The 15,578-nt window shown below is 39.8% G+C and overlaps 1 protein-coding gene across 3 annotated transcripts in view; it reads left to right on the forward strand.

Annotated features, from left to right (window-relative positions):
* ATP11B (ATPase phospholipid transporting 11B (putative)) overlaps positions 1–12,462 on the forward strand; it is a 61,052-nt gene extending 48,590 nt beyond the window's left edge. The window contains exons 29-30 of one of the 3 annotated variants that reach the window (XM_056499324.1): positions 283–368; positions 7,651–9,196. In XM_056499324.1, coding sequence (XP_056355299.1) covers positions 283–368; positions 7,651–7,753 — 189 coding nt within the window. In that variant the 3' untranslated portion in view covers positions 7,754–9,196. Of the gene's footprint in view, positions 1–282; positions 369–7,650; positions 9,197–11,393 lie in introns of those variants that run through there. The other 2 variants (XM_056499323.1, XM_056499322.1) reach the window with 2 other exon arrangements.
* Positions 12,463–15,578: the final 3,116 nt, after the last annotated feature.

Consider the following 15,578-nt stretch of genomic DNA (forward strand, 5'->3'; position numbering starts at 1 on the left):
GAGAGAAAGGAATACAGAATAAAGGTGTCTGGTAAAGCACAGATGTAAAAGTTGCAGGTCTTTTCTCTCAGTATGAAAGCAAAGGTACTTTAAGAATGGTCCTGCCAAACAGTGAGGGGCTGTGATGGTCCCAGGAGCTGTCTTGAAGGTACCAGGCATGTGTTCTGTATATGATGTGTATTCCTCTTAAATAACAATGTGTTGTCCTGTGTCTTTCTCTTAGAAAATTACTGCTGCTACTTACTGACATGTGTGTTCCATCCCTTCTCTGTCCAATTGTAGATGTACTCCAACAGAGTTGCTTTAAGTGACGAGTTCATCGCACTGCAGCCATTGTCCAGGGCAAGGAATCAGCTGAGCAAAATTAGGTAGAGTAGGAGGGACAGTTCCTCATCAACTCTTATGCATGCTCAAGGTGAACTAACCAGTACTGAGAGAGATGGGAAGAGGCATGAATATATATTAGTGGGGTGAGAGGGCAATACCTGTAGTGCAGAAACATTCAGTTTGGTGATTTCTTGGCTTTGCTCTGTGTTTCTGAGCCAAATGCTTCTCCTAAGTAGCATGTGTTGGACGTGCTTTTTTCTTTTTTTTTAAGGAAAAAACATCCCTAGCATGATGCTGAACTTCCAGAATAAAGATCAGCTGTTCTTGCATCCATTTTTAAATAATCATAGTTTCTAGCATGGTTATAATGCTTTTAGTTTCTTTATGATAAAAATTAACAGTGCATTTTGCATGCTGTATAATTTCAGCTTTATAAGGCTGTGACAGGAAGATCCATGTCCTTCGGGCAGCAATTTCTTGCAAGTTATTTGCCCATTTTAATTTGCTTTCAATTGTGTCAAAAGAGCAGAAAATGTTTGAAGCTTGGGTGCGTCCATACCCTTGTGCAGCTGAGGCTTTTTGTGTCTGTTTTGTGCAGCTATAAAGTGAGTGTTGTTTGTTTTCAATGTGTATAGATACATATTCCGAAAGGCATTTGGCTACAAAGTCCCAGAAAATTATTCAAAACAAGATCAAAGCATACATGTGTCTGTGTAGGTAAAACATGATTCTGCAACTCTTCAAACACACTGATGTCAGCACATGAAATGCTGTCAAATGCTGATTCTCTTTTGTAAGACTTAAGCATTCATAATGTCTCAATCTGTTCAATTCCACCAATACCTACTTCTAAGTCCTACAGCAAGAATTTATGCAAAGATCTGATTCCTTTTTAATATTTTTCAAGGTGACTTTGTTGTTAAAAATGTGTAAATAGGTGCCTGGAAGAACCAACTAACCTACATTTTAGGGGCTTAATTGCTGTTTGTTTAACCAAAAGAAAAAAGTTTTGTATTTCCTCTGAAATACAAAATACAAGGTGAAACATGAAATGGCCATTGTGTTGTGTTTTAGTGACCCCAGTGTGAAACACAACACCTTGGATTTCCAAACACCTAGGGGGATAGTGGTGGGCTGGTTCTATTTTGTTTTGTTTTGAATTCAGCACTTAATAGCTTTAAAACAAGCAAAGTATGGTATAGCTTTTGAAAGCTGTTAAACTTAGCAACATATTGGGGAGGTTACTCTGCAAAAACCTTTACAAGCTAGCTTTTCAAATTCTTAGTTTATCAGATATCTTGGTTTATCAAGTTACCTTTTAGAAACTTTGGATAAGTGTATGTAATGTAAGTCTCTGTTTTCTTAATGAATTATTAAAGTGAATTGCATCACACATGTATGTACACCAAAGGTTTTAGAACAGAGAAGATTCTGTTAAAATTTCAGGAACTAAACACATCTTGATTGTTATACAGCTGGATAGTCAAAGCAAAATAAAGCTGTCTAGGAATGCATCACGGTAGCCAAATGCTCAAAACCAGGAGAATCTTTGCTAATGTGAGGCAATTTTCTTCATATTAAACTTAGGGAAGAGTTGAAAAAAAGGGGAAATCTGTTTTGTCCATCAGTAACAAATAATTATGCAAATTCAATTCTCTTGTAAGTCAGAATTTTTGCACTTGAGTATCTGATAGTACCTGAAGTACAAGCACTGGCTGCTTTCTAATATGCAGTTGAACTTGGAAAGTGCAACAAGAAGCAAACATGGGTTCAGGTTTCTCTAGTTCTTTATTCTTTGTCTTTGGACAAAGTTCAGAAGTTATCCTGTGCAGCCTTGCCTAAAACAGTGAAAAGGAAAATTAATTGATAGACAGAAGCTACGCACTTCACTGTATTAAATAAAATCTAATTCGGAGTGAAGAGCGTGGGTAGGTTTTTGTGGTTTTCCCAAAGCAATAGGGCAAAGAAGGCAAAGAAAACTGTAGGAGCATGAAACAAAACAGCTGCCTGGTGAATATGTAGCTGTGAAGCAGCTAATCTGTCACACCTCATTTGTACATGCCCACCCAGGAATTGCATCCTTTGTGACTGCAGAATGCATGGAGGTTGATGAACAGACTTTGGCAGGTTTTGTTGTTTATAAATATGTATTAAAAGTCTCAAAAGGAGCATAATTCCAGGTTTAACTGCATTATTCCTTGTTCTGCCAAGATGCTTACTGTTCCCTTGAGATCAAAAGAAGACTTCCATTAGGAATTCAAGTTAAAAGAGAAGTATGATGTTACAATAATTTTTTATTTCTGTAGGCTTCACAGTGTGCAAAAAATAAGTTCAAGTTTATATTGAGTACATTGGTGGTGTACAGTTAAGATCTTTGAGGGGATCATCTAAGTGTCCAGGTGATTCCTGTAAGTCAGAATTGCAGTCTTGTGTGTGCCTGTTAAAGTCTTGCTCTGAACTTTACTGTCCCTTTTGGAATATAGGATGAAGAGGAAATGAGACAGCACAGGCAGGTGCAGGTGTTGTGCTTAGCTGGAGTCTGGCTGATCACTGCTTTCCTCCACAGCTGCCTCTCCTGGTCTTGGATTGTGTGAAATATGTATCTTAGGGTACTAACTGGGTCCCACTGTATCTAATTCCATGTTTTATCTGTAAAGGAAGTGTTCTGTATGCATGTGTGTCTACATGTCCTGTGCTTTGTAAGAACTGTCAGAAATCTTAAGCCACATTTGGTTGGGAAGTGTTGCTTGGACAGATGTTTTAATTCTACTTAATGATGAGATTAACTGTGTTTACAGAGTTTCTACCTTTGGGCTGTGTGTTATGAACTATACCCAGGATGGGGAAATGTAAGACACCAGGAAGGGTTTTATTTACAGAGGGCTGTCAGTGCACAGTGTTATATCCAGGGCTCTGGAGCATTTACCTTGTCACAGCCAAACCCTGTTCTTTCCCTGTCTCCAGCCCCATGAGTCTGTTGTTGCCTGGTTTTCCCTTCATCTCAGTCCAGATCTGCTCCTTAGTTGTCTCCAGAACTTCAGGCTCCAGGCCTTGGCTTTATGGCCTTCATTCCTTGTCTGTAGTTTTAATTCTAGCTCCTGTTCCACAGGATTCCCCCCCTAAAGCTTTCAGGTCTGACCCAGCCCAGCTGTGTCAAGTTGGGAGCAGAGAGGTCTCTGTTCCTTTTACAGCCTGTGTTTTCTGTAAGGAACGTGCAATTTCTGAGAAAACTGCCCAAGTTTCATGGAAGCATGAATTCCCATTGGTGAGGTGTGCCAGAACACCCTGATGTGCTGCACTTTGGTCAAGGGTAACCTCTGTTACAGACCTGTTCATTGTGTTAGCATAGCTTGGTGTTGATCTGTTGGCTAATCCACAGAATCTATCACAGGAAGATGAGGAATGAGAGGAGAATGCACCATTCTGGATTTGCCTTCGGTCACTAAAGTGAAGAAACTTTTGTCTAATGACTTGGAAATAATGAAATAATTTGGCACTTGTAGGTTCATTTGATACAAAAAGTAGAAAAAGAAGAGATGAAAACATCATGGCAGTGAAGTTGTTAGATGTCAACATTCCTATATATTTTCTTTTAAAAATTTAATTGTTTGGTATTTTGGTATACAGTATATTAAGGGTTAAAGATAGTGAGATTTCCAGTAGGGAGAAAGTTTTAACTTAATTGTGGAATAGTAATAACCATTTTGTATCAATTTTATAAAACATGCCATGTGGCATCAGAATGTTGGCAGCTGGGACCTGGGCTCAGGAAAATACCCTACAGTGCTCTTAACTCAGTGTACAGGATTTAACACATTCCTCATTCCTCAAAGTCTCAACTTTTCAGTGTGACTGAAATGTCTGTCTTGTGGCATATGGAATAACCTGCAATAAGACAAACTGAAATGGCCCTTTCTGTTAGAAGGGGAAAACAAAACTCCAAAATCTAAATTTTAGATAGATTCCAAATTTGCTGGGTTTCCTTTTTGTAGTCTGTAGAGCACAAAAAGGCCAAACACTTTTAACACTTGGGCACTGAGAAACTGCATTTGATCCACCAAAAATAAAAATTGCCTCTTGACCTTGTAAATATGCCTTGTTCTCTCAAGACCAGACCTGTGAAAGTTCTTGTAACAATGGTAACTGTTTTAAAGCAATGCAAGCATGGTGCTTTTTAAGATCTGTTGCTTTTCTGTCCTTCCAGATGGAAGAAAAGGGTTCAGTCAGCTCAGCATGTGACTTTGCTGAAAGCAGGCACAGAGGGGAGGACAATAGGCAGCTGCTAGACCCATCTTGCCTGCCCGACAGTTCTTACCTCCACTAGGTAGTACTCCCACTGTACCCTAATGTGTGTGTATTTATTACATCTCTCATACTGAGGCACTCATTGAGCCATCTCCAAAATACCCATATTTTTGGTATCTGCAAGAAAAATTGCATCATAGAATGTTGGTTTGATTTTTTTTTTTTATCAAGCTGAATCATTCTTTAATTCTGCATATTAGTTGCTTTTTGATTTATTACATCCAATGGGCCATTCTCATATGAAGTATTATGTTTATTGAGATTCCAGATCTTACATTATGAACATACTTTATTTGCCACCCAAATATTAATAATATCTGGTATTTCTCTGTACTCATTCATTGTCTTTCCTACCTTGTGTTTCCTGAGGGTTTGCTTCAGGTCTCCAGGGAACATTATGCCTTCCTGCCTTGCCATGCTAGGTTTTACTTTGGTATAAAGCTGTGACCATAATTGTCCCCCACAAAGAGAAAGTGAGAAAAGGGACTCTCTGTCATATGTATCTTCCTTCCAGGTAGTGGATGTAAATGCAAAAATCCATGTTCACCAGGCAATGATAAACATAAAATTTAGTTGGGCTTTTTTGTCCTTAATGTTCTCACAGTATTTCTTTACACTTAACTGTGAGTTTGACAGAACAGAGTTGTTGTTTCCAGGCTTGTGTAAGGTCTCATGTGCCATTTTCAGAAGAAGTGATATTAACTTTTCCATAAGTTGTGGTTCAAGCATGATCCTAGCTTTTTGTATCTAACTTATGAAGAATTGAGGAGATTCTCCAGAAAAAGAGACATTAGGCCTCCAAAATCCAGAGATGAGGGTTTGCTCTGTGAAAGCTCATTTGGGTTACTCTTGGTTCCTCTTTCTGACAGTCTTTGGATAATATCCAGGACTGCTGGCTCTCAGGGTAACAGATTCTAAGGAAAAAAATGCTCTGTTTCATCTGATCCAGCATACAGCCACTTTCTGCAGTAACTTTAAAGGTGTGCTTGAGGATAATGGATGAACTAAGTACTCTGTTTGAAATCCTGAGTGTAGGAATGTTACAGTTCTGTATTGCTGTGACCACAACTGTAAAGGTCACTCCATCTGCATCAGGGGTTTTGCCTGCTGACCTCCAAATGGGAATTCCTTCTGCTCTGTGTAATCTCTTGTGTCACAGCTCTGGGAGCACAGTCTGAGGTGGCTCTGAAGGTCATTTTGCTGACACTGGTGCTGCAAAGTGTGCAGTTCCTGATTCTTGTATCTTCTGTGGCACTGCAGTTGGGACCAGTTGTGGTGGTCATCACATGAGGGTGTTCAGGAACTCAGGCTCTGTTGAGGTGTGTTTTGTTTTGTTTTGTTTGTCTTTTAACCAGAACCCCTTTCAGGCTTGTCACTTGAAAATCATCTGCTTCTGCCTCTCAGGTACAGAAGTTCATTGTCACAGTAAATGTTCCTTTTGTGTCCCAAAGACCCCCCAGATAAGTGTGTGAGTTAAAGTGTGTTCTCCTGCACTCAGCCACAGCCTCTGAGCTGATCCACAGGATCAGGGGGCTCAGTTTGTAGAGAATCCTTTACATTCCAACAGCTGCTAAGTGACAGTTCTGTGAACATCACAATGAGTGGTGTGGTGGGAAGGACTGGAGGGGCTGTGGAGAATGTGGCACAGGGCTGAGGAAGGGGCAGGCACAGGAAAAGATGCCTGGAAACAAACACCAGCTCTGCGTGTGTTCCTCCTTGTCCTGTCAGTTGAGATTTTTCTCTTGTATTTCCAAAAGTCTCTTGTTTCTGTTAGATGCCTCTGTTGTGAAACTGTAAATGTGTCCAGCTGCCTATTTGGGGGGATTAGAAAAGAGAGTGTGTCTACTCATAGTAAACCATTCCCATAGGAAACTCTTGAGGTTCTTTGCATTTCTTGCAGTGTTTGACAACTGTGGGTGGCGTGGAAGAAACTGAGGCTCAAAAACAGAATCTTAGACAACAGTCAGTGACCTTTGGTATCACAGTGAGAAGTTGTGGGGAGGTCTTAAGTGAGTTGTGTCCTGTCATGGACTAAGATGCCTCCTCCCAGAATTCTTCTTTCACTGGTGTGAGGAGAGAGTAGTGGATGCTTAAGTTCAGCCTCTGTGTTCAGTATTTGATTAAAAAGCATCCCCACACTTCACATTTTTGTTTCTCTTTGGAATGGTTATTGAAGTCAGTTTAGGATATTCTCTCTGCAGAAGTAGGAGATTCCAGTTATGCTGCAGTTGGTGCAGCAGTGCTGTAGAGGAGCACACTGGTAGGTGGCACTTACACTCATGCATCTGTTACTGCTTTCTTTTCATTTTATTTCTTTTATTCCTTTTTTTTCTCACCTACAAAACATGAGCTGTTGAAAGATTTTATTATGCTAATGTTGAATTATTCTTCATGCTGGCATGAACATGACCTAACCTTTCTGACATCAGCTTTGTTTGCTTTTGGATAAACCATGTTCACAATCAGGAATGTGCTTTTGTTCTGTACCAAGCCAAGGGTATCTATGGTAGTGATATAATTTCAATTATTCTAGGAAGTTGCATTGTGCACTTGAGGAAGAATTAAGTGGGATCAGGTTGCTGTGTTGTATTCTGCAGCTTGAAGCTTTGTCTTGATAAATTTCCCTTAAAATAGGGCTGAGCTGGTATAAACTGTAGAAGAGGTAAATCAAGGCATCCCAGCTGGAAGTGCATGTGCTCTGCTGTGGGGCTTGTTGGAGGGAATTCCTGACCAGTTCATTTCCAGTGTTAGGCAGATGTGGTGCCAGACCATTTCTGTGCTCAACAAGGCTGCACTCAAACCTTGGGAAGAACAAATCTTAGTGTATGTAGACCTTAGGAAGTGGTAATGTTATTACTGTAGATCTCCTATAAAATTGAAAAATATTCAACACTCTAGCTTTAAGAAAACCTGCTTTTCCTAAGTGTTTTCTGGTAACATCTTTATTGCTAGAATTTGTGAGTACTCATTTTTCTTTTTTCTTTTTTTCTTTTTTTTTATTTTATTTTTTCTTTCCAGCTTACTGAGGCAGGTTCAGGTATCAACTGCTTGGACTCCATGTGCTGCTTCTCAGATGGGGAAACAGCATGCACATCTGTTAGAAGAATGCTGGAACGACTAATGGGAAGGTGTAGCCCAACCCGGGTCAACAGGTGTGGCATTTCTCTCAATAGCCTTTGCTGCAGACGATTCTCCTATAAACTGGAACCTGATGAGCCTGCAGCAATAGATGTCTAGAAACTAGCTGCAGGTTTTGCTTATCTAAGTAGAAAATGCACCTCTTTATTGTACTTTTTTCATCCTAAAAGACTAGCTTCTTGTTTCTTTTTGAGTGATTTCTTTTGGGATGGGGACGGGAAAAACGGTTTTTGAAAGATTTCTGTTAAAGTGTATAGTTTGGCTTTACAAGCTCTTGTGTTGTATCTATCATAATTTCTCTTGATTTGTACATTCTTTTCTTTAGAAAATCAAGCCTTGCTGCTGTTTTTGTTCTCCTTTTTATGATTACTTTTTTGCCTTCACAAATCAGGAGTTGTTTGTAAAGTCGAAAGACTTTTCCCTTTGGTTCTTGATGTACAACCTCCAAATATTTACCTTGGAGCTTGCATTACTCCTGAAGGTGTACAAAAGGCTCACATTCCCCCCCTTAAATCTAACTTCATTGTTAGGAGGAGAGCCTTTAAATCTTTCAGCCATTGATTGATATGAAGATGAAATATTTTTGTAGTATAACTTTTATAATCTATTTCTAAAATCAGAGTGATTGACAGAACAGAGTCTTCAGGTTCTAAGAATTTTCAATGTTTTTTGGGTTCCAGAAGGTATATTGTCAAAATCATGTGTGCCATTCCAAAGTATGTGCTAAATAAATCTTTCCTTCACAAACCACATGTGAAGCAAACATCAGTGGGATTAAGGCGTGTTGAGTAATTGAAGATGTCTGAGGAGCAGCACTGCTCTTGCAGTCAGCCCAGCTTGGAGAGGAGCTCTCACTGAATCCTTCATGTGCCATCTCCCCACTTCCAAACAAAGAGGGATAGCAAACAAATACGGAAATATTTGGGGGTAGAAATAAAAATAGTCTTTTGTACATCATAATCTCTGTCCCTGAATGATATCATGGTCCTTCATTGGTCAAAAGGCAAACCTGAAAACACTTCACAAAATGTGAGCTTCACACATTTTCAAGGAAACTCATTTTGTATTTGAAGAACTTTGTCTCTTTCAGTTAAAGGTTGTGATATCATTCATTGGGTATCAAATCTCTTGTGGGTAATTTTCCCTGACAGCTTTGTCAGCTCTGATTCTGCCTTTAGGTATTGCCTGGTCTGTAGCTCATCTCTGTTGGAACTCTTGTGTTGAACACAGTGTCTGTGCTTTCAGTCAGTCTCTCTCTTCTGGCTTGCTTGTGAAATTTATTCAATGTTTCTACAAATCTAGGGTATGAGTATGCAAGAAGTTTCATTCCATATGAAAAATGAACTGTTACAATTAAGTACATTTTTAATTCAAACTTGCTGTGTAGAAAGCAGGCATGTTGTGTAAAATAAACAGTTTAATAGAATTTTTAATCTACAAGGTGAGCATTTAATTGGTCTAAAATCAACATTTTGGTAGCAGTTGCTCTGACTTTTCTGGGGGTTTTTTCACTTTTCTGTAAAACTGTGCTTTCCAAATGAGGAATTTCTCATGCTACTTCTTTTCACTTATTGTTACCTGATTAGGGCAGATTGTTAGTTAACAATTGCCTTAGTAACCTGTAGTATTATAAGGTAGGTATTCTGTGTTTTGCTTTCTGTAATGTATTTGCAGTTTTACAATTTTCTGTTTGTTCCACTCACGTTTTCTTTTCTTGGGAACTTAAAAAATACTTATTGGAGCTAACTCATATTTGACAGAATATTAAACACTTTTTTCAAGGCTGCTTTTTCTCAGGTTTCTTTTCTGCTTACCTCATGTAGTTTTCAGATGAAGTTCCTTCCACCAAATAATTTTAGAGTTCTTAGAACACAGACTTTAGGATTAAGTTCAATGAATATGCAAAACTATCTTGGTGCTATACTAAGGGCTTGAAGTTCTGTGGGTTTTGCTTCTGCCTCTGGTTGAAATTGCTCTGAACAATCTTCTAGTTTCACTTAAATTTACATACAGTAAAAATAGAAAAGAGACTTTTTTTTATAGTCAGTCATATTTATTTTCTCCAATTATTTCAGCTCCTTCCACTCAATATTGACACCTAAAACCTGGTCTAAAAGTCAAGGGACCATTTTCTCCCTTATACTTTTTTGGTAATATGAGAAAGTCTTTATTCATTTTTTAAATTACTAATTGCTTAAATCACGTGAAGCAGTTACAAGCTGTGAAATGCTGAATGTGCAATTAAGAAAACTTGGGTGATTTTAAAATTGTTTAGGCTTTGTTCACGAGCTTGAACTGCTTTGTTTTTTATCTAAATTTCCAGAAGATTGTGCAGTCCCCAACAGGATGGTCTTTTGAGTACTTGTACTCTATAAAACAGCTAAGTATTCAACCAGGAGGTAGCTGCAAATTATTTCTGTTGATTGAAGTGATGCTGATGAATATGTTGTTTGTGCAAGTGCTGTAGAATGAAAAGCACTATTTTAAATAATGTTGCTGTAGCCAGCTTGTGTTGTATTCTCTGCTTCTGATATTCGGTCAAATATGATATTCTGTCAAATATGATAGCATGAAATCAAACATAGTATCAAATTTTGATAAAAACTTTGATGAATCAAAGTTGTACAAATGCTTGGAGTAGTGGGCCACAGGAATATAGTCTCTTGTGCTTAATTTACTGCTTGTAAAATGTATTTGAGAAGTATTTTCTATAGCTTCGTTCGCTAGTTAGAATATAAAATGTGTGCTGTGGTATGTTAAAATGCATTTTTGTCTGTCTGTTCCATTAAATTGTCTGTCAACTTGTCAGTCACTAAAGTATTAAGAATGCTGGATCATATACATCACTTGTACAGTAGGAATCATTGCTGAATTGTTTGGTCTCCCATTAGTGGTTCTTGTGTCAAGGCACTGGATGGAACAGTTCTAAAGAAACAGCAGATTTCTGACAGAGCCTAATTTGGAGGATAAGCTCATTGTGTTTTGATTTCCTGCCTTCCAGCCTTCTTCACCTTTTCCCATGCAGTCCTATAATGCTGTCCAGCCAAGAGCAGTATTTCTTCCCAACCTGTAATCAAGTGAAAGACATTGTGAGACCCCTCTGAGTCAGCAGCTGTGACGTCTGGGGTGGCTCCCTGATGTTAGAAGTGTAACAGGAAGGGATGAAACAGATTCCTGGCTGTAGATAAGTTTTGCCTCCCCCAGGCTCAGGCAGTGTGGATGTTTCCTGCTGTGCTGAGTTTCCAGTGCTGGCTGTGTGCTCCACAGGGCTCTGCTGGAACAGCCTCATGGTGCCTCTGGGCATAGGCAGCATTCACAGCCTCCCAAGGCACAGCACTAAAACTTCAGCTGCAAAATAGGCATAAAACCCTCTGCTTGTTTTAATTCCTAGTGATGGAAATAGCTGTAGCTGTGTGCTAATTACACACGAATTGGCCTCTGTTTCCAAAGGTCTGAATGAACTGCAGGTACCTACATGAAATGAGTAGAGTAGTCCCTTCAAGAGGTTCACTGGCCTGCTCTCATAGCACTTCTATCTTTTGCTCTCATAGACTTTTCTCCTCACTTCCCAGTACAAGTACAAGTTCCCAGTCAGCCAAACTTTTCTTTTATTGTTACTTTAGATCATGGAGTTCATCGGATCCCTTCTATGCCAACGACAGGAGCATCTTGACTCTCTCCACAATGGACTCAAGCACTTGCTGACAGGGACATTTTTGAAAGCCTTGTGGAAGCCGTGTGGTGCTCACACACCTGTAGCAGGTGCTGAGGCGAGCTCAGTGTCCGGCGCTGCCCTAGGAAAGCCCAGAGGACTCCTGAGTCCAGGCAGGGCTGCTCTGGCCTGGCATAATCTGCACAGCAATCGCTTCCAGGATTTTTTCTAATTATATCTACAAATTGCTAAATAAGTCGGGGTTTTTTTTTTAAGGAGTGCTTTTTTACCTCTGACCATTTGATCCTTTTTGTTGCTGTATGAGCAGATTGGAATCCTACATTTAATACTTAAGACATCAGTGACAGAAATCTTTCTCTTCCCAAATCTGAGTGATCCAATTTGAATAAATTTGATTCTCCACAATGAAACTTTTAAAAGTTGCATTTTTCTATGACCCTTCCCTTTAAACACACATTCATTTTGAGCTGTCTTGCAGATGCTATCTTAGCAGTTTGCAAATCAATTTTGTTACTTCTGTGGACAGTTACTGTATTCTATAAGCAATCAGTTTAGTAATTTTTGAGAGTTAAATGCAATTCAAATATTTATGCTGGTGTATGAGAGGCAATATATTAGCCATTGCTCTGAAAAACACTTAACTGTGACAAATCAGTAATTTGGAATAATAAGGGATATAATGGTTCACTGTTCTCCTAAAGAACAATTCAGAAACCAAACATTTTTTATTATGCCCTGTGTGTTTTGTTAACAGTTCTGGATCCTGACACGGAAAAATTGTTAAGAATTGGTGGATTGAGCAGAAGTCTCACTAGCATAAATTTCTTGAATTATTAATCCTTTTAAAGTTGGGGAATTTTTGCATGTTTTGTTCTTTTTCATGTATTTATATTTGGTCATGTTGTACTTTGAAGATATAATTAATGCTTAATTATCTTCGTCTATCGGAAGGAGCCGAGACCTTGATGGCAATGTTTTGATACCTAAGTATGCCAATAAAAACAAATTGCACAGCTGGAGCTCTGGGTGGTGCATCCTGCAGGTGCCTCCCCTGCCCCAGTGCAGACGTGTCTGCATGGTGGGGGCTGGGGAGCAGCAATATTGCACTGTTCCCTCAGCCAGGGTGGCTGAACCCACTGCTTGTCCTGGGATCTGGGAGATGGAGATGCTGCAAGGGTGCCTTAGAACGGGGCTGTTCATGGCTGGGGACTGGGAAAAGGGCTGCTGCTCTGGGACACCCCCTTTTGTCATCTCTGACAGTGACATCCCATCAGTAACTGAATACTCCTCCTGCCAGACAGTTAAAATTAACTCTGGCTAAAAACTGTAAATCTGGGCTGCTGCAAACCTGGCTGACTGTAACTGGGCTGCTGCCAGGGGAGCGTATCCCTCTTGGCATCCCAAATTCTCCCAGGTTCAGTGAGCAAAGGAGCAGGTTCCACTTTCCTGGGATCCTTCAGTTGCTCCTGAACAGCTCTGCTGTTCATTTTCCTGCCCATGACTTCAGCTGGGATTATTGCAACACTCCTCTTGGAGCTTTGTTTTTGCATTAGTGTGTGGCAGCTTCACTCAGACCTGAAGGCTACAGTTATGGTGGAGTTTACAACATCTCAGTGCTCAAGACAGCATCTCTGTAGGAAAGAAATAGTCATTGCAGCTTTGTTGTTAAATTTGTAGCAACTTGAACATGCAGCACACAAGGGATTTTTCCCACCCTAAAAGGTGAAGATCAGTTCAGGAATAAGGAAGCTTTAAAAATAAATTACAAGACAAGAACAAACTTTCTGCAAAACAAACAAACTGCAGCAAACTTTCCTTTTAAATAAGTGTTTAATTCAGCGTTCATAGTGCATTTCTGTATTATGTCTTCAGATACCTGAAAATGTCAGTGTGCACTAGATCCCCCCAGCGAGTGCCCAGGGGATGAAGAGACCTAAAACTCAGCCTTGTCTTTTCATGCAGTAGGTATGAACATGTGACTAATCCCACTGCATAGGGCTGAAAACCTGGATCCAGCTGGAGAGGCAATAACCTGATTGTCATCCATCCAGTCCTCCAGATCTGCACTAGTAGGAAAATACTTAAATTTCACTGACTCCTATAACTTCCTTTATATTTCATATCTGTATAAAACCTGGGTTTAAAATAGTAATTTTCTTCCTAGTATTCTCTCCTCCTAGGACTCTTGATGCTGCCATGGATACCTAAGAAATACAGAATTATTTTTCTACTCTAATCAGATATCTGCTGTTTAGCTGTATTTTGCACCTTAACCAGAATGTTTCACTTTTCAGCAGTGCTTGTTTGTCCATGTCAGGCACAGCATTGTCCTGTCAGTGTGTGATCATGTTCCCTCATCCATCCATGTGGTCCATGTGTCCTGCCCTGGGACCCAGGCAGGTTCATTGTGTGAGGGGAGGCAGAGGCTTTGCCATAAACCCCACTCCAAGCATTTCCACTGGCCCAGCTCTGTAGGTGATGTATTTTGGCTTTTAGCACAATAATGGGTTGAGTAGATTTGCACAAAAGCAGCACAGTTGTGTATTTGAAGAATAATTTGCACTCATTATGTGTTTCTTTAAAACCTTCCATCTCCTCTCCTCCCTTTCCCCCTACTTTCCCTTTTCCCAGTGTTTGTAAGGTTACCGAAGAAACTTGCATTTAAACAATTCAGGAAGGACTTAAGAATCCATCCCTCGGCCAAGGTATCTTTTTCTATTTGCAGTAAATCTAAGTCAGTAATGTCTCACTGAGTTAGAGCATGGATGTGGTTTTCTTAAGGGCAGATTTTTTGGTGTGACAAATACTTTGTGTGGAAGTCACTGGGATTTTGTGGTGGTGTCACATATCTTAAAAATGCTCCAAGGAACTGAGACTCTGTGTATTTCTTTGATAGCTGAAGTGTAGGAGCCAGTCCACTGTGCCCTGGGCACGGTGCAGCCCTTCGTGAGGGAAACTGAAATATGCAGCTGAAAAAATTCAGTGTAATGCTGGCTGGCATTCACCTCCCAGTGTGAGTGTGAACGGGTGGGGGAGGCTTTGCCATGGGCAGGAAAGGTTTTATTATTTACCTTTTAGCCTTGAAATCCATCAAAGCCCTGTAGTAGATGTTTGTAGTTCAAAGCAAGAGTGGTGTACACTCACTTTACTGTGCAGCATCCCTGAGGAAGCACCTTCGCCACAGCTGCTCCCAAATGGGGTCGTGTTCTCTGCAGGTCAGTTCTGCTTCTGGGAAAAACAGGGTTTGGTTTTCTTACTTAGGAAAATAATTTTAGTTGCAAACTCTTGCTTTTAAGAGGATGCAGCAGAAAAAAACCTGAGATATTCTGAATTGCTTCAAAAACTAAAGTGTAAATATTCTGCTTAAAAATACTCTGTATTTTTAAAAATACAGCATGGAAGGGGGGCAGAAGCTTCAAAGGAAGGAATGCTGAGGACTTTGTTATTTCATTTTCAGAATGATTTAAGAAAAGCATATGCAACTTAGAATGCATATTAAGCACCTATAATTTCCTATTGAAAATATTTGGTAATACTTTCAAACATATTTTCTTATGATAGTGTAACTGCTATATTGGAATAAAATACCATTTTCTAGTGCTAGAAGTGTCTCAAAGCTGCAGCCTAAATTATTTTTCATAGTTCTATCTGCTATTGTTGTACTTCTAAATACTTGTGATTTTTGTGAAATTCCATGTTCCAAAGTGCTCAAGCAAAATATGCTTTTGAACCACTTATTTCGAGGTTCTCTCTTTTTTGTTTGTTTGTTTATATTCCTAATAACTCACTATTGTCACTGCCCTTGCCACTGCTTTTTTTGCACAGATTGTTACCCAGCTGTCACTGCTTAAAGGAGCCATTCCTAGAGCTGGGCAAATCTTTCACCAGGGACTCATTTTAGCCTTTTTCCTGTTCCTAAATAATTTCCCAGCCAGACTCTCTCCTTTGCAGCGCTGGGCTGGGATTTTTTATTGTTGATTGTTTTGCACGTTCCTTGCTTCTGTGGTTTGTTTCCCGTGGCACGGTTTGGTTTCTGCTCTGGGAGTGACTCGGTTTGGAGCAGGAGCAGTTCGGGTGCTGGGGATGCTCGCGGCTGTCAGCGCCTGCTGCTGCAGGATGGGATGTGCCAGGCTTC

This window comes from Oenanthe melanoleuca, chromosome 9 (assembly GCF_029582105.1).
Source record: "Oenanthe melanoleuca isolate GR-GAL-2019-014 chromosome 9, OMel1.0, whole genome shotgun sequence".
Taxonomy (NCBI): Eukaryota; Metazoa; Chordata; class Aves; order Passeriformes; family Muscicapidae; genus Oenanthe; species Oenanthe melanoleuca.